This window comes from Anarhichas minor, unplaced genomic scaffold (genome assembly GCF_050575085.1).
Source record: "Anarhichas minor isolate MPS153535 unplaced genomic scaffold, ASM5057508v1 ptg000079l, whole genome shotgun sequence".
Lineage (NCBI taxonomy): Eukaryota > Metazoa > Chordata > Actinopteri > Perciformes > Anarhichadidae > Anarhichas > Anarhichas minor.
In genome coordinates, this window is record NW_027466525.1 from 1,067,280 (window position 1) to 1,090,342 (window position 23,063).

The 23,063-nt window shown below is 44.3% G+C and overlaps 1 protein-coding gene across 6 annotated transcripts in view; it reads right to left on the minus strand.

Moving 5' to 3' along the window:
• Window positions 1-23,063, minus strand: part of mef2d (myocyte enhancer factor 2d) — a 101,010-nt gene that overhangs the window by 9,675 nt on the left and 68,272 nt on the right. For 4 of the 6 annotated variants that reach the window (XM_076081235.1, XM_076081234.1, XM_076081236.1 and 1 more), the window contains 5 exons: window positions 20,734-20,787; window positions 11,520-11,698; window positions 6,313-6,430; window positions 5,731-5,989; window positions 3,630-3,698 (listed from right to left, as the gene is read on the minus strand). In XM_076081235.1, coding sequence (XP_075937350.1) covers window positions 3,630-3,698; window positions 5,731-5,989; window positions 6,313-6,430; window positions 11,520-11,698; window positions 20,734-20,787 — 679 coding nt within the window. The remainder of the gene's footprint in view (window positions 1-3,629; window positions 3,699-5,730; window positions 5,990-6,312; window positions 6,431-11,519; window positions 11,699-20,733; window positions 20,788-23,063) is intronic. The other 2 variants (XM_076081238.1, XM_076081237.1) reach the window with 1 other exon arrangement.

Genomic DNA, 23,063 nt, shown 5'->3' on the forward strand with positions numbered 1-23,063 from the left:
AGCGGCAGCGTGAAGTAGCTGTGTGACTGAAGTGTAGAGAGTACAGTACCAGCAGAGGCCATCCTCCCTGCCAAAGAGCAAGTTGGACTGAGAGGCCAAGCTGTGGAGGGAGGTGGGGACAAAAAGACACAAGCAAGTTTAAAAAAAAAGGCCACAACAGCAGGGAAACCAGGGACGGAAGGCCAGTCATGGTCAGTCCAGACATGGGGGGGGGGGGGGGGGGGGGGAGAGGCTCCACAGCTGCTTCATGTTGTTAGAGGCAGAGCGGCAGGAAGCTTCTTACACGCAAAGCATTAATACAGTCAGCGTTAATAAACGGGAAATCGCTGGCTTGTCCTGAAATGAGGAGTCATCGTTAAAGGAACAAACCGCACATCCTCACACATCAGAAACAGATGTTTTCTGTTCCACTGGTGATTTTGGGGATGAAATAAATAAATATCATTTGCAATAATTTGCAGACAGCAGAATCAACCATGACGGACCAGATACTACTATTTTAGTTTTTCTCACTTTGTCTCCCTCTTAAGGCCTTTACACAAGGGGGGGAGGGGGGGGGGGGGGGCTGCGGATATACAATATTTGCAGCTTAATTTGAAAAGGTTTGAATAAATTCTTGCAGGCTGTTGTTGTATTTAGACGCAGTTTCCTTTTTGCAAAATGCTCTGAGTGAATTTTAGTTCCCTCTGCTAAACTGTGTCCATGTCTAGGGCTTTTATTGTGAAAGGTAAGAACAGGAGGAGTGGATCTTTGTCAAGGTTGAAAGGAGTAATAAAGTTTGCTGCCTTGATTCAGACTACTGAGCCTCCGTGTTGTTGCACACTATGAATTACATTGTGTGAAAGATCAGAAGATCTGCTACATAATGTCTGTGTTCTGTGTGTACTTGTGATGTTAACATGTGAGTCTCCTGGTGCGTAAAAGGCCTTCAGTCTTTATTTCTTCTCTCTTATTTGATGATTGATGGTAAACGCAGTTATTTGTTAGAATCCAACACATTGGCGTCAGAAATCTGCTTGGTACCAGGAAGTAACCATCGTATACTGAATATTACATACACTATGTGTCTGCTAATAAATAACACTATGGTGTTGCAGGTAGCAGGACGGTTTCCACTCTGTGGTTTCCACCCTGGTTCCTCTGGGAGAGCTTTCACTGAACACCATGTGTGTGTTGTGCGACTAACTGTGTGTCCTGTAGTCTCTGTTTCTCCTTTGAAACCACGGCTGAGAGACAGAGTGAGAGAGACTAAAACGTGCTTTTTGTGGGTGAAAAACAAGAAGAAGGTGAGAAGAGCACGAGGAGGAGGAGGAAGAAGAAGGAAAGAGACATTAAAACATGTTCTGCAGTCTGCTGTGGATTTGTAGACGCGTACACGGACACAACAACAACGATGCACAAGCACACAACGTCCCTAAATGTTGTTCTGAGTATTTCCTGCTAAAGCGTCCCGAACGGAGCCGATAACGCATCGACTCGGGGGGGAGACAAACAACAAATGGCATCCGGAGGGCAATTCTATATAAACAGGCAAACAAGCTGAAAGCGAGGCGGTTTGGATGTCAGCCGTGACATTAACATTTAGAGTGTGTGTGTGTGTGTGAGGGGGGGGGAGTCAACAGGTGTACTCCAAATTAAACGGAGTCTTGACAACAGAGCAGGAAATAAGCGGAAGAGGAGGACTGATTAAAAAGGGGTGGGGGGGGGTGACAAGAAGCACTTCCTCGTGGTGAGCTAAAGTGTGGACGACAGCGGAGGTCGAGGCTCGCAGCCAACACACCGCTCACTCTTGTGATGGGAAGGAGCGCGTTGGCTCGCTGAGATTAAATAATTGCAAACAAACAAGCCGCAGCGACTCTGGGCTGCAGAAGAGTCCACATCCACAGACGCTGTGGCTCTCCGCTCTGCCCGAGCAGAACTCAAGTCCTGCTTCTCCAGTCCAATCTGGATTATTGTTCCCAAAGGTTTAAGGTCCGAGCTGTTTTAAAAGCACAATAGATGTGAATACAATCTTTAGCAGCCCTTCCTATGACGCCCATGTCTATAATACATTATCAACATACTTATAATACCTTATATCTGCTTATAGCAATGTTTAACTACAGTCACAACACATTATAAAGCATTTCATAAGGACTTAAAAGATCAAGTATCATAATACTTCATGATTTCCTCTGTAAGGATCATAGTGTATTATAATTCCTGTTGTAACACATTATAATCTTTTCATATTGTCTTTTAATAATTGTTTTAATGCATTTAAATGTGATTATCATTGTGTGCTTTAAGTGAAGTGAAAACAATAGAATTAAATCTCTGCAGGAACACAAACAGCATAAATGTCTCTTTTGACTTCGCTAAAATACCACCGAGAGTAACTTATTATCACATTATGAAACATAAATAAATGTATTACAAATATGATAATTATAATTCACTATGCTCTTTACAGAAAATATGTGTTACAATTATATATCATGATGAATATTCATGAATGCTTGTGTCTATAATTATACAGTGCTATAAGCAGATTTAACACATTATAAGTATCTTTATAACGTGTCTTAGCCGTGGGCGTCATTGGAAGTGTTACCCAGGCTTCTAGTACTAATAACTAACCTGTGTGATTTCATTACTAACAGATTGTTTTTTATATCTATACTTGGTCAATAGAGCAGCAAAGTGCAAACGTGTTGATCGCAAGTTTCCAGCAACGGTTACATTTAAAGGTTTGTTTTTCTTTATTTACTGCCTTCACTGCAGCGTGTGTGTGTGTGTGTGTGTGTGTGTGTGTGAGAGAGCTGGTGGTGAGTGTTATCCCCCCCCCCCCCCTGGAGTCGCAGCTGTTGTATACAATAACAAACAAGCTATTATCATATTTTCATGGATAATTTTCAGCTTGTCAGACAGAGAAACAAATAGCAGTCTCACCGCTGACAGCTCACATTATTCCTTTTAAACACCTTGTTGTTGTTTTTCCCTGATGGAGATTCTGAGCAGCTGGAGAGTCTCTTCAATTAACTTCATGCACAGAAATACTGGGGTTGTTTCTTGGTGTGTAAAGCTTCCAAACATTCCCAGAATCAGAGCAGAGCCCAGTTTATTAACCGATTATCAAACTACATTTAATGTCTTCTGTCTGAATAACTGGTTTGACAGCTGCGCTACGTCTAACTTCTTCTTTTTAAATCGTCTTCCTGCGTCTGAGGCAATCGAAGTCTACGTCTCAGTGACAGCTGAACGGCTGAAGAGTGAGATTTGAATGCAGCGAGCATGTCAGCGGCGCACACAGCTGTGCACCGGGCCACGCAGCACCCAGAGAGACTCCTTTCATCGGAGAAGCCGCCGCCGTCGTACCGCGGTGTCTCTCCCTCTTTGTTTTTTTGGTGACACTTCCAACGAGCTTCAGATCTTCAGCTCGAGGTGCGATGAAGTACACAGCAAAGCAACAACAGGCGTCACATTCAACATACAAATGGAGAGAAGAGACATGTAGTTGCGTGGATTCTGTCATTTCTTTTTTTTGGGGGGGGGGGGGGGGGGGTGTTTTGGGCTCACAGCCGAGTGAACTTGACAGGAAAAAAGGCGGCGCGGAGCTGCGCGGCACTAGATGCTATCATGTCATTCACCTCAGGTTAGCAGCAAAATTGGAGATGCAGTTAACCATCTCTGCATTCTGTTTCTCTGCACCCCACATGCTGTGGAGACAAAGGGGGGGAGGGGGGGAGGGAGGGAGGACAAAACAAGAGGCAGTTACAAGCCGCTCCCCCATCCACAGGTTAGCCTAGCACAGCCAGACCGCTCACACTAGAGTTAACGGCTAACACGGCATGTGCCAAATACAGAGCGGCTGTAGCTTTGGAGGAGACATTTGGAGACGTTTCAACCGTTGGAGCTCCAAACCTACCTGACATACAACCTACATGTGTCAACAGCATGTGGACAAAATAATGTAAACACCTTATTGACAAAGACTGAAGTAACTTAAACACAAAAACACTGATAAATAGGGGTCATATTAGAAATGATCTAAATGTATGTGCTGTAAAAAAAAAAATTTTTTTTAAATAAAAGGGGCTTAAATCTGTAGAAAACTGTCAAAGAAAACTAAAATCATGATGAAAGACAAAAGTTGCGTTGATAAATGCAGTAAAGTCCTCCACCGGTCCAGCTGTGGTTGCTGTGCCTTCTGACTTCAAAGCTCACGTCCTTTTTTCAGGAAATGATTTTCATTATTTCGCCGTGTTTCCTGTTAACGTTATCGGCTAAAAGTTAAGAGAAGCTCTGCAGAATTTAACCCGGTGTTTTCAGTTCTCCCCAATCTGAACTACATTTGATGCTTTAGGAGCTAGCTTGTAGCATGAACTTTGGGTAAGTATCCCAGCATGCACATTACTACTGTTGTTGTGCAGCAAATAGGCAAAGCTCACCATTTAGATTCTTACGCTTTTTTGGGAACATCACCAGCTTTTCCAAAAACTGAGACTATCCCTTCACTGATGTATCCGTAGCTCTAATGTCTTTGTAGTGTTTTAAACATAACGTTTTAATCGTTTTGGACAAAAGTCTAAGAATTTGCAGATGCCAAACTGGTTTATGTGAAGGTTCACACTTGGTCCTGGGGCTTCGACTCAAACATGGCGCGGACGTGAGCTCGTACTCCGTGTTGAAGAAGTCCTGCAGTCCTGAGGAGGAGACTAACCGGCCAACAGAACGGTAAACACCTGAGTGGGAGGAGCCATAGGCACAGTAGGAAAACAACTAAAGTCAGGTTATGGTTCATTTGGCTTTAAGTTACCAGGAGGGAATTCTGTCAAAGTTACTTTGCACTTTGGAGGCATTCAGCTGGACTCGTGGGACCTTCACACGCCATAGTTTAGCTCGTCCGAAGAGATACTTTAGATTCATTTTCTATACAGTGCAGATTAATTAATGCAGATTAAATTTACGTGTACGAAGCAGCAAATTCATCTTTCTCGTCTCGAGAGCTCTTCTGCAGAGAAACAGACTTTGAGATACTGCTCTCCAAGTTTTTTATACATGTTTTACTTGGACTTGACTGATTCACTGCGTGCGCGAATCCCGTCTCCTCCAGCATTCACTATTTTTTGTGGACTTTATTTAGCAGATTGTGCATTCTCTCTTTGGCCTTGATGTCAAGCAATCACCGGCACCAGATCAGTCTGGCACCAAAGTTAAATGAAAATGGACTAAGTGTTGGCTTGCTAGTCGAGGCTGTCCTGAAAGCCTCCTGTAGGGGGTTTGCTCTAAAACTGACATCACACCTTTGCCTTTATTCACTAGTCGACCAAACAGGAAGAGAACGAACTTTCTACTTCTGAGGTAGTGAGCCGGTCCAGCTTTTTAAGCTCAAATCCTGTGTGACTGTGTGCCGGATAGCACAGCTAGCAGCCTCGCTACCAGGACCTAAATCAGAGTGGGACTCCGGTGGGAGTCGGAGCTGAGCGTGGGTGTGTGTGGGGGGGGTATGTAGGTCAACACAGAGATGAATCAACCACAGCTGGGCTGATGCTTCAGCTCCGTATGGGAGAGGTGCTTCAAGTGTTTTATGTGTACGCGTTACAGCTGGAGTGCTGAATCAGCCGACCTGCACGCTGCTGATAAAAGAAACTCTACCGGTGGGTTTGTTTAGAGGTGAAAAGGTCAAAGGTCAAAAGGGAAAATCCATCTCATTTATGAGTTTGTCAAAATTAAGAAAAAGCAGCTTACACCAAGTTACTGAGCGACGCCAAGCTCAGCTGCTGGGACTGTTGCTGTTGCTGCTGCTGTAGTTGTTGCTGCTGCTGCTGCTGCTGCTGTTGTTGTTGTTGTTGTTGTTGTTGTTGTTGTTGTTGTTGTTGTTGTTGTTGTTGTTGTTGCTGCTGGGACACTGCCGGTTGCTGTTGCCAGGCAGCCATGTTGCCAGGCACCAGCCCCGATGGTGTGAACGTCTGGAGCGCCGTGAGATCTGCACTCGTCAGCTGGTACTCTGAGATTAAGGGACGACAGGGAGGAAGACCACAGAGAGAGGAGGGGGTTGTTTTACATCACAGAACTTTCTGGTGCATCAATATTAATCAGGGCTAATCCATATTAATGGAGACCTTTGAAGTGGAATCATCGCAGAAGCTCTCACACAATGAACAAAGGGAATATTCATCGTGGGTTTGTGGCCTCACACTGAGAGCTTCTCAAGTCTTCCTACACGACACTTAAGATATTTCATGACACAACGCAGGATTAGACGTTTCATCTTTTTTTAACGACGTAAACGGACACACGTTTGGGTCGGAGCTGCTCAGACGTTCTCACCGGTGTTGTAGGACGTCTGCATGCCGGAGAAGGGCGCTAGGAGACTGGGTGTTGCCACGGAGACCACCGGCGTGGTGAGCGACTGCGTCACCTGGGAGCCACCGAGCCGCTGAGCAGTCTGGGTAAACACACAGAGAGAGACGGAGGGGAGGCGGATGAACATTTGAGACACAGGAAGTGGAAGAGGCGATCAACCGCTACCGTGTCCTCCTGGAGGCCACAGGGCGGTTCTAGTGTGATATGATAATATTAATCATCTGCATCTCCTCTGTGTACAGTGTAGCTAATCAATGCTAAAGCTGTTTGCGGTTTTCTAAAAGGTTAATGTCCGTCACTGGTGTGATTATGGCTGAAAAGTTTAGGTTCAAAATGTTAAAGGTTGCATATCATGCACATTTTCAGGTTCATATTTGCATTTGGGAGTTTCTACTAAAACATGTTCACAAGCTTTAATGTTCAAAAAACACGTTAATATTCTCATACTGTGTGTCTGAATGTTTTAGTGTCTGTCTCTTTAAGGAAAAGCCCAGTCTGCTCTGATTGGCTTGCAAGAAAAAAACATGGTGCGCCCGCAGACTGTGTAAGAAGTGGACGTAGTCAACGGGACGTCACCCTTTAGTTTGTGGACCGATGCTTTGAAGCAATGAGTTTGGCATTTGGGATTTTGGAAGCAGAAGTAAAACTGAACGCTGAATAAGATATTTTGAGGCGACCAGAATGTTACAATTAACTCTCATTAACTGAAAAAAACACTGAAAGGGTTAAAGTTCTAAGACAAAAACACTGACAACGTCTCTGGTAGAGACCTGTCAATCACCGTGTAGCCCCGCCCTAAAGCATCCCCTGCTTTATGGTCTGTGTGACTCTAAATGGACCATAATGTACTAAATGAACATCATGTTGTATTGAAGAAGACTTGAAACTAGAGACTGAGACCATAAACTCATGTTTACAATGTTTACTGAGGTAATAAATCAAGAGAGAAGTAGAGTCACTTTCTCATAGACTTCTATACAACCAGAGGAGTCGCCCCCTGGTGGACACTAGAGAGAATGAAGTTCTCAAGCCGTGGGTGAACTTACAGAGGACATGTCTTCTGATCTAGGCAGCCCACACCCCTGACCGGGTTTGTCTTAATTCATTGTGGATTGGTAGAAACTCCAGAAACCTAAATGTAAGTGTACTAAAAAAGTGAGTTTTTCACGATATGTTCCTCTTAAGGAATTCTAGGTTTACATATAACGATTTTAAAAGTCTGTAAATACTCTGATAAAAGATGTTGAAGCATCCACCAAACATTTACAAACAAACTCTTTCTTTCTTGGATCTTTTGGAGGAGAAACCTGCTCCGGTCTTCACAACGAACCGCGTCCTTTAGTGTGTTTTCTCCTTATATGGTCTGAGTGAAGGAGTTCATGACTTCATCCGTTTCCAACGGCAGCACTGATAATGGTTAGCGTGTGCTTTCCACTGTACAGCAGAGTGAATGCAGAGACCTTGTATTGTGACTGAGAACTATTTAACTACACTATTACTACTGAAATATGTCACTAGAAACACAGCGTGTTCTACTTCTAGTGAAATAAGAAGAATCCTGTGATGCAATGGTACACTCAGCTGAAGTGTGACTCTAATCAACTGTCAGCCTTCAGTCAGACTGAATAGAAGAATAGTAATGTCACACAAACACACCTGCAGACGGACTGCAGGGCAGCGGAACATGTTCTGATGCATCGCGTCACGAGCAGAGGTGAGAAAACAATCCAAGCGCCTCGCTTCCCCTCCGAGCCGTTTAAACTTTTTCGGTGACACTTTAACATCCGAGAAGCGAGATGAGAGGCGTCTCTCGGTAAATCTCCAAAAGGCGCCGTTGGCACGGCAACGCTGTCGCCAGGGCCCCGGGGCGCTCGTGTTATATGTGTGTGTGTGTGTGCGTGTGTGTGTGTGCCGTCGCGGTGGGAAGGTGTTGTGAGAGGCATCGCCGCGCCACAGAGTCATGCCGACAGGAAACACATGCATCAGACAGGGAGGGAGAGAGGGAGAGAGGGAGGAGTGTTTGTGTTGGAAACCTGTGTGTGTGTGTGTGTGTGTGTGTGTATGTGGGTGTGTGAATGTGTGCAGAGAGGTATGCGAGGAATGAATGCATAACGTGAGGTGTGTGTTTTATTATGAGGCATGAGTGTATTTATGCAGAGAAATATGCACAAACACGTCAGCAGCAGCATGCGTGTGTGTGTGTGTGTGTGTGTGTGTGTGTGTGTGTGGCGTGTGTGTGTGTGTGGTGTGTGTGTGTGTGTGTGTGGCGTGTGTGTGTGTGTGTGTGTGTGGCGTGTGTGTGTGTGTGTGGCGTGTGTGTGTGTGGCGTGTGTGTGTGTGTGTGTGTGTGTGTGTGGCGTGTGTGTGTGTGTGTGTGTGTGTGTGTGTGTGGCGTGTGTGTGTGTGTGTGTGTGTGTGTGTGTGTGTGTGTGTGTGTGTGTGTGTGTGTGTGTGTGTGTGTGTGTGTGTGCGTGTGGCGTGTGTGTGTGTGGCGTGTGTGTGTGTGGCGTGTGTGTGTGTGTGTGTGTGTGTGTGTGTGTGTGTGTGTGTGTGTGTGGCGTGTGTGTGTGTGTGTGTGTGTGTGTGTGTGTGTGGCGTGTGTGTGTGTGTGTGTGTGGCGTGTGTGTGTGTGTGTGTGTGTGTGTGTGGCGTGTGTGTGTGTGTGTGTGTGTGTGTGTGTGTGTGTGTGGCGTGTGTGTGTGTGTGTGTGTGTGTGTGTGGCGTGTGTGTGGCGTGTGTGTGTGTGTGTGTGTGTGTGTGTGTGTGTGTGTGTGTGAATGGGATCAACATGTCTGTCTGTGTTCCAGGTTGGTGGCCTTTGTGTGATGTTTCTTCGGTCTGGACACTCGAGGAGGACACCAAACATGCACATGCTGAGCAGCTTCCACACACGGAGGAGAGTCAGCTGGTCGCTCCGGTTCCCTCCAGCGTTCCCTCCACAGACTGTTTGTGCTGCACAAATGTCACTTTAAGCTCCATCGCACCGGCTCAATATTAAAGCACACGAGTGTTGCTGCTTTGCCAATTTAAAAAAATAATAATTTCTGGAATGTTTTATGTCACAGAAAGGGTGGAGGGCAGCTTCCCACTAAAGAGAACTTACTTTACTAACTTTGTTTTCAAGTTAGTAAGAAAGTCAAAGTCTTGGATTGACATTTTAAGTAACACTGAATGCTTATTTGCTTTCTTGCCAACAGTAAGATTGTATATTGTAATACGTGTAATACGCACAGACATGAGAGTGGTATCGATCTCCTCAGCTCACTCTCTGCAGGAAAAGCATTAAAGTCTATTTCAAATTAGGAGTCAAGATGTAAGTCTGTCTGCCCTGAGTGATGCTTCAAATGATCCTCCTTTTGAAACTCTTAATAAGTGTTTTTCTGCATAATTGAGTACCTTCAATGAAGAGGGATTTAATATTCAAGGACCGGCCTGTCTAATTATTCTGTATTGTTCTGGGACTTCACCAGGTAGAAGCTGCTCATGAAGTTCAAGTCTCAAGTCCTCGTGAACCCTGAACCCTGCTATCCAAAAGTCCTCCAGGAAACCAGCGCAACCAGCTGATCGCTTCCACCGGATGTTCCAGAGCCGCCGAGTCGACCCCGGCGGGAGCGCAGATGTCACGCTCATGCTCGGCGAGACCACGCAGAGTGTCGACACCACACCCGCGAGGCCAAAAGAAGTCTAGAAGTCTATTCACCTCACTCACCAACTCCAGCTCTTCCTCGGTCTGCTCGGCGGGAGGAGGAGGAGGAGGGAGTAAAACACAGGACGGTTACGCTTCTGCAACGACTAACTAAATATGAAGAAACATGACAAGAAACTTAATCTAAAGTCTAGTGAAGAAGTGTGCTTAACAGTCGTGTTTACAGTGTTTACACGTATGTTACCAAACAGGAGGAAGGAGGAAACTATGTGAAACATCCCGACACTCACTGTAATACTGCAGAAAGGGTTAAATCTGGAGACGCTGCAGAAGAAATGCTTAGTTTGCATCCTGATGTTACTCTTTATAGTGACAATCCTGCTGATGATGATAAGTTGAGGCAAAAATAGCGTAACCGATGTAAGTGAATATAGTTTCTGGCAACAACAGGCAGAATATAAGCGGCAGTATGACGTGGAGGCAATACCCCGTGAAAGAACGTCTTCTGTTCTTCACCTGTACCGACCTGCTGGAACCTGCTCGTCTCAACTGTTCAATCGTGAGCTTTATCATAACCAACGCCCCTAAACTGCAGCGTCAGCTATACGGGCCTGTTTAAATAACAACAGCTGGAACACTGGCGAGCTTCAAGCCTCAAACGTTATGAATGTAGCTGCGTTAGGAGTTCAGAGTTCAGAGTTTAGTCAATAGATTCTCTGCCTCCATCTCATTCTGCCTCTTATTATATATTATATTATATTATATATTATATTATATTATATATATTATTGCCTCATATCACATTTACATTTGTTTTCCTACTTTCAGCTGAACTTCTCGTACGTAAAGATCCATTCAATTCAACTGTATTTCAGACACATGGGTCCATATAAAATATAATAAAAATAAAAATAAAATAAAAATAAATAAAATAAAATAAATACAATCATTAGAAGGAATGTCACTAATGAGTAAAATCAGCCCGAGTGTCTCTCTCTCCAGATTAAAGGAGCTCCTCTCTGCAGTGTTACAGCAGAGTTAACTTGGTAATTAGAAGTAACACATTCATAAATACATCTTAAATAATTGCTAAATCAAAGTCGAATGTCGAGGAAAAGCAAATATTCCAGTTCCCCTGGATTTCTGATCTGATGAAACAAAGAGATGCCGACTCTCTGTGCTTGTATGAAAGGTTATGAAACTATCCACATGTTGATGATGATGCATGAGGTCACTTGTATTTATAAACTTCACAATCACCACGACTAGTAGAGAGAAAGAACGACTGATGACTAGTCCTGGGCACCAAGAGCTGCTTACATAAATAAATATATATATATATATATATATATATTTATGTATATATATATTCTTAACCTTGTGTTCTTAACCTTGATTTGCTCACACCGTTCACCAATAGCTTTAACAGTTTATAACAACTAAGTTCAGCTCCCACTACATCACCCGTCCCCTGTGAGTGGTGCCCCCTCGTTTGTCCCTGCGTGGCTGCCGTAGTTGTGCTCACCAGCTGCATGAGGCTCTTGCCGCTCTGCGAGGTGATGACCCTCAGGTCCGGCTTGCGGCTGTTGACCATCTGAGGGCCGGGCGGAGGCGGGGACTTCGCCGGGACTACTTTCCCCAGGCTGTTGCCGTTGGATACGCAGAGGAGGCCCGGGGAGGCCCTGGCGCTGATGTAGCCGTTAGCTGCAGAGACACAGGAGCAGAGAGATTTAGTGGAGAGGCTGTGCCTACCTGTGAACTGTGTGTGTGTGTGTGTGTGTGTGTTCTCATTAGTGAGTCGGATCGCTCCGTTGCACCACATGCTCCTCATTGTTTCTGCAGCTCAAACTGGGTTTTTTTGGCGGCGTTCTGATGTTTCTGCAGCTCTTCCACATCAAAACCGTGTCACGCTCTCTCCCTCCCCCTCTCCCTCCCCCTCTCTCTCTCTTCCACTCACAACGCTCTCTGAAACACACACAAACGTCCCCAAACTGTTCCCATCTTACACTGCAAAAGATATCCTTCTTATCAAGATAGTTTTTAAGAATATTGAGCCCTAACAGTCCTGTTGTTTTTACCCTGTGAACTCCAAAACCCGACGTTTTTATTCTTCATGTCTCATTATAAATGTCTCCACAAATAAAGAGTTCACTTTAACCAGATTGTGTAAAAACATTAAGTTGTGAGCTCCTCAGAGAAACTATGAAGTCATGATTGATTCATCTGAGACCAACAGTCATGTGACAACAAGGAGGAGACACTGACTGAACTACAGGAAGTGAACACAGAGAGGAGAGAGGAGAGGAGAGAGGAGGAGAGAGAAGGAGAGGAGAGTAGAGAGGAGAGAGGAGAGAGGAGGAGAGAGAAGAGAGGAGGAGAGGAGAGAGGAGGAGAGAGAAGAAAGGAGAGGGGGGAGAGGAGAGAGGAGAGAGGAGAGGAGAGAGAAGAGAGGAGAGGAGAGGGGGGAGAGGAGAGAGGAGAGGAGAGGGGGGAGAGGAGAGAGGAGAGAGAAGAGAGGAGGAGAGAGAAGAGAGGAGGAGAGAGGAGAGGAGAGGAGAGAGAAGAGAGGAGGAGAGGAGAGAGGAGAGAGAAGAGAGGAGGAGAGGAGAGGAGAGGAGAGAGAAGAGAGGAGGAGAGGAGAGGAGAGAGGAGAGGAGAGAGGAGAGAGAAGAGAGGAGGAGAGGAGAGAGGAGGAGAGAGAAGAGAGGAGGAGAGGAGAGGAGAGAGAAGAGAGGAGGAGAGGAGAGGAGAGAGGAGAGGAGAGAGAAGAGAGGAGGAGAGGAGGAGAGAGAAGAGAGGAGGAGAGGAGAGGAGAGGAGAGAGAAGAGAGGAGGAGAGGAGAGAGGAGGAGAGAGAAGAGAGGAGGAGAGGAGAGGAGAGAGGAGAGGAGAGGAGAGAGGGGAAAGGAGGAGAGGAGCCTCCATTTTTTCCCAACATTGGTAACACTTGTGGACACTTGGAAACAAGTTGTATGAATAGATTCCATTGTTTGCCATTTTTTTCATCTTTTGTCTTTTTAATGATTGATGTCATTGTAACTGTGTTATTCTAAAGACATGTTCTAGTTCTCTCTACTTCTAGTCATCATGGCTCTGGAGGCCACAGAGAGAAAAATGTGACGGAAGCGAAAAACGCCAAAACTGCTTTGGGGTTCAGAGGGTTAATAGAAACGAGTGTCAGTATCTTAAAACGAGACGAACTTTACATGTTCCTCTAAAAAGAAACAGTTTGATTTGTATTGAAACAGGTTGAAATGACAACTAGCTATGAGTGAATAAGACTTTGAGGATTTGAAAGGATAACTGTGGTGATATACTGGTGAAGATACTTTTTTTGATCATTGTAGTTTTTAGCAAACGCTTCTCCAACAGGAGGAAATAGTGCATTCGTTGGGGACTATTTTCAGCGGCGGATGAATCCACACGTGGTGCTCTGGTGAGTGTTTGTACTGCAGTGAGGCTCACTCATGTGTTTTCAATGGAGCAGAGGAAGAAGAGATATCAGACAATACTTGTTTTTCCTTCATAGAACAGCACCAGACTTTCCCTCTAATAAAAGGAGAACACGATGCTTCTTTTGCAGTGTGCAGCACTTTGTTTTCTGTCTCACGGTTCATTCCAGCAACATGACGTCACGTCTGCTGAGCGCTCCCTCCTTTCAAACGGTTGCATTCCAGACTCTTACATCCCAATAATGCAGCACGCTACTCTGTGAGCAACCACCTGATGAATGAGAGCAGCACACACGTGTGTGTGTGTGTGTGTGTGTGTGCATACTTTGACAACCCTGCTTTTAAGGAATATTACGCAACATCATCAACAACATGTTTTCAATCCTACTAATCACTTTATAGTTCATGTTTATGTATTTTATATATATTACTAGTGTTTTAGAAGTTGGAATGTTTCCTGGATGTTTCTATCGATCACTTAGTGATTTTTTAATTAATAAGCTTTAATAAATAAATAATAAAAAGTCTGTGATGTGATGTGGGGGTCTGGGTGTCATGACAACAGGACTCCAGCAGACAGCAGCCCGTTCGTGCTGCTGAGGGCCGAAGAGCTCGACTCTCGAACAGTACGAGTGTGTGTGAGAGGGGCACAGCAGGGACTTTCCCAGCCCCCACACACACACACACACACACACACACATACACGCACACACACACACATACACATACACATACACATACACACACGCACACATGCACACACACACACATACACACACACGCACACACACACACACACACACATGCACACACACACACATACACACACACGCACACACACACACACACACACGCACACACACATACACATACACATACACATACACACACACACGCACACATGCACACACACACACATACGCACACACACACACACACACACACACACACACACACACACACACAGGAGTCAGGGTGTGTGTGTGATAGCAGATAGCAGTTCTCCATGACGCCGCCTGCAGACGACAGCGGCATGCGACTCTGCTTCATCTCAGTAGCACACACTCCAGGGATGGATACACACACACACACACACACACACACACACAATAAACCTGAAAACAACAACTACACTACTGCTCTACGGCTCAATGGGAGGGAGGGACACAGTGAAAGTGGGGTGAGGAAAGGGAGAAATTTGAGAGGGAAGTAAAGACGGAAGATATAACTGAAGAAAGAAAAGAGAACAAAGAGGAAGTTGAGATGTGCTGAGTTCATTTGAAGTGTATTGTGTTATTCTCCTTCACAGTAAATAAACCAAACAACATAATATTCTGTTCAAATGGAAATCTATGTTTTTAGTAAAAGACTATAACAGCAATGGAATGATTTTTCATACAATAAGACGGAGAGAGAGTTAGAAAATAAAAGAGTTAGGAAAAAAGAAGGCAAGGAGGGAAGGATGAGGTGAGTGAAATAGAGGGTGGTAGGACACAGGAAGAGAAGAAAACATGAGGAGACAAGGGAATGAGAGAAGAGGTAAATAAAGGAGTTAGGGAATAAGAGGGGAAGAGGGCGAGGAAGGAAGGAAGGGGTAAATAAAGTATAGGGTGGTAGGAAGCAGAAAAGAGAACAAGACAAGGGGTAAGGGAGGTAGTGAAGGAAGAAGGGATGGAGAAAAAAATTAGGAATTAAGAAGGAAGGAGAGTAAGACGAAAAGGAGGAGGTAAGAAAGACAGAGAGGGGAAGAATTCCCAGCAGGTATCTGACCATCTGAGAGCTTTTTATAGCAATATTATACAATTATTGTGTTCATATTCTTATTAATATTATTGTTACTTATTATTTTGATGCTTTTCATGCGAATAAAGCCACATCGAGTTGAAATGGAGCTGAGTTTCTGTGACCGTGTGTGTGTGTGTGTGTGTGTGTGTGTGTGTGTGTTTGTGTGTGTTTACACTTCATTCCACTGGATCCACAGACGCAGATATCTCCAGCATTTTCGTGCGTCTCTAATCGACCACAGACGCATTCCTGTTTGAAGGTTTGAGGGCTGCAGCGATAAATTGTAGAAATATATTGTGACATAAAAACGTGTTAGAATGCAGCATGTTAGATGAGTCTTAAAGGGCCGGTGTTCTCAGTTACCTCTCGTGGTAACGTGATGGTTAGTATCTACCAAAAGTACAACGGAGCTAAATGAAAGTTAGGTTTGATGAAACAACATCGTGCTGTAACAGAGTCCTGGTTAGAGTTCAGAGTCACGGCTCGTATCAGCAGAACTAAAGAAACGGAGCAAATAGAACTTCTGCAGATCATCAATGAGCGTTTTTATGATGTATTATAAGCTTCTTTGAGCTGTTAGGAAGTCAAACCGGTTGAATTCTCTCCAATATCTATTTCATACTGCGGGACAAACAAGTGGATTTATGGAAGTTTCTCACCAAAAACGTTAAAAAACTCTTTTGGGAATCCTTCCTCCAGAAGAAATAGTCCCTTTAGGAGCCGCTATTCAGAGGAACTGAGACGCTTCTACGTTCATGCAGAGAGATCCCATTCACCTCCATGTTGTTGTTATGGAGACAAGATAAACCTCAAAACATGGACAAAAAAAAAAAAAACTATCCACATGGATGCTCACAAATATGTGTGTTGATGTTTTGGAATTTAGGTGAACTGACCTTTAAAATACTCTCCAAATCTCTCAAATAACTTAATATCGCCAAGAGGACATTCTCATATCTGCTTCATTGTTTTTGCTTTAAGTATTTGATTTTTAAACTGAAACCTAAAAGAAGAATGTTGAGCTTAACTACTAAAAATAAAGAGAATTTAAGTTAGTTTTCATTCCAACATTGTTAAATCTCCTCTCTGTATCTTGTTGAAGCGTGAGATGGCTGTATCATAATACTGTTTATGTGTGTGTGTGTGTGTGTGTGTGTGTGTGGTGTGTGTGTGTGTGATGTCTCCTATTACGCGAGGCCGGGCGTGGGAATGTGTGGAATGCTGGGTGACGTCAATGGTGACATTCCCGGAGCCCCGAGTCCCGGGACAACAGCTGAGGATGACAGATCCAAGAGAGGAAGAGGAGGAGGAGGAGGAGGAGGAGGAGGAGGAGGAGGAGGGGGAGGAGAGAAAAGGAGAAGATAGGAGACGATAGGAGACAATGGTTGACATGAAAAATGGAATTGGATGAGAGAGGAGGAAGAAGACATAGAGGGAAGGATGGAAAAAGACAGCTTGAGGAAAGGAAGTAATGTGGATCCTCACAGAAGAAAATAAAATAAAGTGAGAGAGGAAAAAGAGTTAAAGGGCGAAGGAAAAGGAGAGAGGAGGAGGCAGAGAGAGATAGAAGATAAAGGAGACAGAGGGGAGGAAGGGAGGAGGGGAGCAGGCAGCCGGGTGGATCCGATCACCTGAGCTGATTTCTGGGAAGAAGAGGTTTCATGTTTCGACACACGGAGGAGCCGTGACTTTGATACAGCGAGCTGCCGGGATCCTGACAGGAACAGTCGATACGCAGACGATACTCTACTGTCTGACGGTCGCCTCCATCGTGGAGAGAAACAGGGTCTACTCAGGAACTCCTCAGTCAGTTTGGCGAAGAGATGATTCATTTATTTTAAACGGATGTGTCACAATGCAGCCAAAGACTCTTGAGCCACAGGAGGGACATAGGTTTCAACTTTGTCAAAACAGCAACATTCCCATTTTAAATTAATTCTATACTGAGATCAAACAAGTCCAAGCTATGCGCTGATTGAATAAGCCTCATCGGCAGCCTCATAGACGGAGGTCAGAAGAGGCCTGCTACACCTACTGGCCGGTTTCAGAAGACCGCTATCATCTAATCACACAGCTGATCATCGATACTCCTCTGGAGTCCGTAGTAATTATGACGCAGCAAAGGAGGAAGTCAGGTGACGTAGAATAAAGAGCAAGTAAAACAAACAGGACTGGAAAACAAAAGTCAGCGTTGACCTATTTTATGTTACGTACTTAAAGGAGCAGTGTGGGGGATTTAATGGCAGAAATGGAATTTAATATTAATAACTATGTTTTCATTGTACGATCACTTGAAACTAAGTATCGTCGTGTTTTTGTTGTGAGCCAGTTATATCTTTATAGTGAGGAGGTCCTCTTAACGGAGTCCGCCACGTTTCTACAGAAGCCCAGAACTTACAGAACCAAAAACCCGCTCTAGCAAGAACCTTTTGTGTTTTTACCAGGAGGCAACCTCCACGTCTGGAAAGTGAAGCCAATGCTCGAGTGTCTCAAAGCTGCAGTCTGCAGAGGGGTTTTCAGTTGGTTGCAGTTTGCAACCTCACCACTAGATGCCACTAAATCCGAAAGGATCTTTTCCTAAACCTAATTAAGTAGTTTGTTTGCTGTTTCACTTTAACAACGTGGTAGCTGCAGTGTGGCCCAGCTTACGCATTAGAATAGTAGTAAAAACTGCTGATGAAGCCCCTTTTATCGGCTGATAACATTGCAACATTGAAAGCCAATCATAACTTTTTATTTGGAGGGAAAAACTGAGGAGTTATTCAAAACTTCACTGTCATCTACCTTTTTAACATACAAGAATAAATACCTCAATGATATCTGGGGAACGGCTGCGAGGTAGACACTGAAAGCTGGAACTCTCACAAAACAATCAAACGCACTTTATATTTACTCTTCTATTGTGGTTGCAATACGATAAGTTCCAAAAGTAGTGATTTAATCCTGTAATATTGCAACGCAGTTCCTCCTTTTGAACAACCGAACATAACTGGTCCTTTCAACAACACCGGCGCATTAATCGAGGCCAACTTCTGAGAGCTGCGCGTCACAGAGCGAGTCTACTCTTTCATTAATAGCCTTGGAAAACTATTACCGATATTGAAACTCGGCGTTTGGCGTATATTCCATTTGATGCAGTGCAGTTAATACAAACGTATTGATTTCCTTTGGCCCGCCTTACCCTGAGACAATATGTTTATCGAGTGAGTAGAGAGAGAAGAAAAAACCAGCTTCCCACCATATCTATTACAACAGGCTGGCTGGCGGTATCTGTCCCGGCTAATGGGATTTAAGGGGAGAGCTCTGGCCAGTGTCAAAGTCACCTCTGAGGAGAGTCCTGTGCCAAGACGAGGGACAGTTGGACGATGGGGGCGGTAGATTATTCCAGAGAGAAGACGAGGGGGAACAGCTGAGAGAGACAGGATGAAAGGGGGAGGGTGGGGGGAGTAGAGGGAGGGGAGGAGCTGTGGGTGGAGAGGGGAAAGAGTATGAAGCTAGGAGCAGACTGCTGTCAGGGTCCCAGGGTTTTTTATTTGGTGCCATTGTTACAGTAAAACTAACGCCTGGCGGCTACTTACACCAACTGGTTCCAGTTGGAGACGTGAAAGTTTTGACACCAATCGACCAATGGCAGCTTGGTGGGCCGGATTAAGAATGGCGACGTCATCCTCATGCACACACAGCTGGTTTCTCCGAACAGTTTTGGTTATTTCACATGAAAAAGTTCAGTATTTTAGTTTCTCTCTGTGCTCCTCTCATTGGTTTGAAGTGGGCGGGGCTCCTTTAGAAACAGGCAATGTCACAAACCACCAACAGACCAATCAGGATTTATCTTGCAGGGTCCTTAAGTTACAACACAGTCTCACGACAGTTCGTGAAATAGTCACAAACTGCAATCTATTGGTTTCCTTTACAGGGACAGAATTTTTGTGTCGCTCGGAATGACTTTCTTTTCAAGGACGACATTATCTTAAGAATGAAAGTTAAAAAAACACAAAATTATGTTTAGCAAAACTGTCACAAACGTTAGGTTGAGGCAACAAAAATCTCGTAGTTAGGTTGAGGCAATAAAACAAACGTTGGGTTCAGGCAACAATACTTTGTAGTTAGGTTTAGGAAAACTGTCCCAAACACTAGGTTTAGGCAAAAAAACAAACATTAGGATTAACTAACAAAGGCACGTAATTAAGTTTAGGAAAACTGTCGCGAACAGTGAGGTTTAGGCAACAGAAGCACAACCATGAAACCACGACGCCGTGTGGAGCACCGCTCTTGTGGTCCCGTCCTGCCAGCCATAAGTGGACTTTGATATTTAACACGACTTCATTTGCTCTGACTGTTACATGCATTTCATTTGTGTGTCCACCACCAAACATGATCCCAAATTACTCTTCATTGGCAATTTTTTCGTCCTGAGCGACACGCAAAAACAATTAGTGTCCATGTACATGAAAGCAATAGAGTGCATTGGTGGCCTGCCATGATACTGGGCTAACTCCTCCAGCAACTGCAACACACAACTAAGTAACACCGCTTGCATAACAAGAGATCAACTAACATGACAACATATCCTCAGACAACGGTTCGTATGATATATTACAATCAACGCCTTCAGTCAGTGACTCTGCGTAAGGCCCTGTGGTAACAAAAGCAACTAAACTACTTGGTCAGGTCCAGGATGAGATGCTGGTTTGGGTTAAGATAACTTGTGTTATGGCGTTAGTACAGAAGTTACGGAACAAACGAGTCAACGTTTTCCTCTGGTTTCACACAGGACACTAACAGAGGCCTCCTGGGTGAAAGTCCTGTGTTTTGACTATTCGTAGGTAAACAAACAGTGTCTGAGAACAGCCTGAACATGAACAGGAAGTCCGCCTGCATTAATGGACTATTAGGCTTACTATCAGCTGTTTGACGGCTGAAATCAGTTCCACATTTTTGTATCTTACGCGGGGCTGTTCACTCATATCACAGGAATGCATCCAGTACTTTCCACCATAACAGTAGTAATCCCAACCAGGAGCTGTTGTCACGTACCAGCCGACAGACACCACGTCAACAATATCATCACAGTTTAAGATACTCAACTCAGTTCTGGTTTCTGGAAACAACACAAAGACAAGAGCAGCTGTAAAGCTTCCAGAAGACTTTATGTAACTTTCAGTTCCTCTTTTCAAACACTCTGTTCCCTCTCGAAGCTGAAACTCGTCCTGTTCTCTGGACTGTTTACGGGCAGATCGTCCCGCGACCCCCTCAGCTGTCGCCAGTCAACAGGTGTTTTGGTGCTTGTGTGTTTGTGTCAGTGTGTGAGCTGTGCACATGTGACCGCCTGTTGCCACACAGGAAAACATTCTGCGTCTGCAAGCCAGACTCAGTCAAATGATTTCCCTTTTAGTAAGTGCAGCTAAGATACAGACCGCAGGGTGGGTGATACACTGTAGTGTGTGTGTGTGTGTGTGTGAATAATAAACTCAATTATTCTGAAGAAACGTAGGCTACTTACGGACGGGACTCGGGCACGCTCCGTTTGAGTTCCCCAGATCTCCCAACAGAGCACCTGCAACAGAAGAACACACCACGGCCGTCACATGTAACACCGTTCATTCTATTTAATATCAAAACCCATAATCTGAACAGCGCTAATATAAAAAATGCTGCACATCCCGTTTTTTGAAAAATATCATTAAATCAAGTGTATGAAGTGCTTCCGCTATCGGCTCTCACTTCACTCAGCGGAGGATCATAATTGGTATCAATTGGGCATTAACATTTGATTTATAAGTGCCGGTTTCACCAGTTCTCAACAGTACTTATGTCTTATTGGGAGAAGAAAAACATCGCACTTATTTTAATTGACAAGAATTACCGCCTCGTGAGTGTATCCCTCCGCCGACCAGTCAAGTTACAGTTTACATGCATCTCCAAAATATCAACCCTCCATCATTTCATCTGTCTGTATATAAATGTGTGACATTTTCATAATTAGCATAACAATGCTTAAGTTATGGTGTTGAGTGAGGTCACAGTAACTCTCCAGGTGTTCCTGAGATATCACGAGAACGGACAGAAATGATGGACCGACGGAGACATGAAGAACATGTTTCTATTGTACTAGAACACGACTATTGTGATTCTGTGTGTGAAAAAACATCAAATAATATATATATTCATATATATATATATATATATGAATATATATACCGTATTTTCCGCACTATAAGGCGCACTTAAAAGCCTTTAATTTTCTCAAAAAACGACAGTGCGCCTTGTAATCCGGAGCGCCTTATATATGGATCAATTGGTTAATTGGTTGATCCATACTGGTTGTACACGGCGCTCTGTCAAAATGTTTCAGTACGACTGGTAAACTACAAAGCCGCACCGCGGTAAACACCGGTACTGTGCTTACTCCTAGTCCAACACCACTTGTGTGTATAAAGACCCCAAAATGGCACCTTTCAAGAGACACGCTTACGACGCTATTCTATTCTATGCGCCTTATAATCCGGTGAGCCCTATATATAAAAACAGTTCTAAAATAGGCCATTCATTGAAGGTGCGCCTTATAATCCGGTGCGCTTTATAGTGCGGAAAATACGGTATATATATGAATACACCATAAAGTCTAAAGTTAAAGAGTTTCCTGATTCAGATCAAGAATAATATGATTAAAGCAAAACATTTCAACTGGTTTGCAGAACGTGTTGAGCTGCGAACTACATGTTTGTGTGTAAAACGAGCTACTGAGCTGAAGCTGCTCCTGTTTCTGAAGCTGCATGTATCAATACCTTTATAATAACAGAGTATTAAACGGCTAAATGTGAAAGTGGGGTCGGATGCAGTGAGGATCATCACGCTGACTCTGCAGCTCTACGGAGCATTTCAGGTTTTGGTTGAGTGGACGTCGTGTTTACAGCTTGTTCTGCCCCCAAACACTGAAATACATACAAATCAATGCTTTAAAATAACAGCGTCAACAGCAGACAAACACATTTCTATACATGTGTTTGTATACTTTATCTTAACATCCAAACGGCATTCTTCTGCAGTGGAACTTATTCTTTAGAAAGGTGGAAACAGGAGGTGGTTAGTGGTGATCGTATAGATGTAGAAAACACCAATGAGCAGACATGAAGAACCCAACACAGCTCCGGTGATGTGGGATAGCACGGTGGGGGGGGGTTATCCATTACTGCTGTGTGAAACCCTCTTGCCTCGGAGAACGGCATGTTATGAAAGATGCTGTAATGCATTTGTTGCGCGTTACATCACCTAATTCTGACTCACAATGAGATTACGCTGGTCGGAACAAAGCCTGATAAGTAACCTTGTCTGAGACGCAGAAGTGGAGCACAAATCCTTTTAGTCGGCGGGGGAAGGATCGGGTTCACGCCGGCCTCGGCCCGCGGAGATGACGGATGTCTGTCATTACTTATTATTCCGGCGTGCTCTCAGCAGGCCGACGGGGGAGCGATACATCGACGACACACTCACGAAGTTCTCCGTACGTAGTAAGCTTCAGCAGGTAGAACATGACCATGATATCCACGACTCTAATGGTGGCTTATTCAAGCTTCAAGAGACAATCAGCACTTTGACACATGAGGAAACTGTTTGTGCATTTATTCCACCCCATGGAGATCTAATAATATCTATATCTATATATATACGTGATGTAGCTGCTGCTCATTAGAGAGAAATCAACAGTAAAGCCGTTACTCTCTAACTACAGTCAGATTCTCTAACCGGTGCGTTTGTTAATGTATTTCTTTCTCAAACTCCACCAAATGCAATTATATTAATTAATCACGACGTTTCGTGAAAATGAAAATG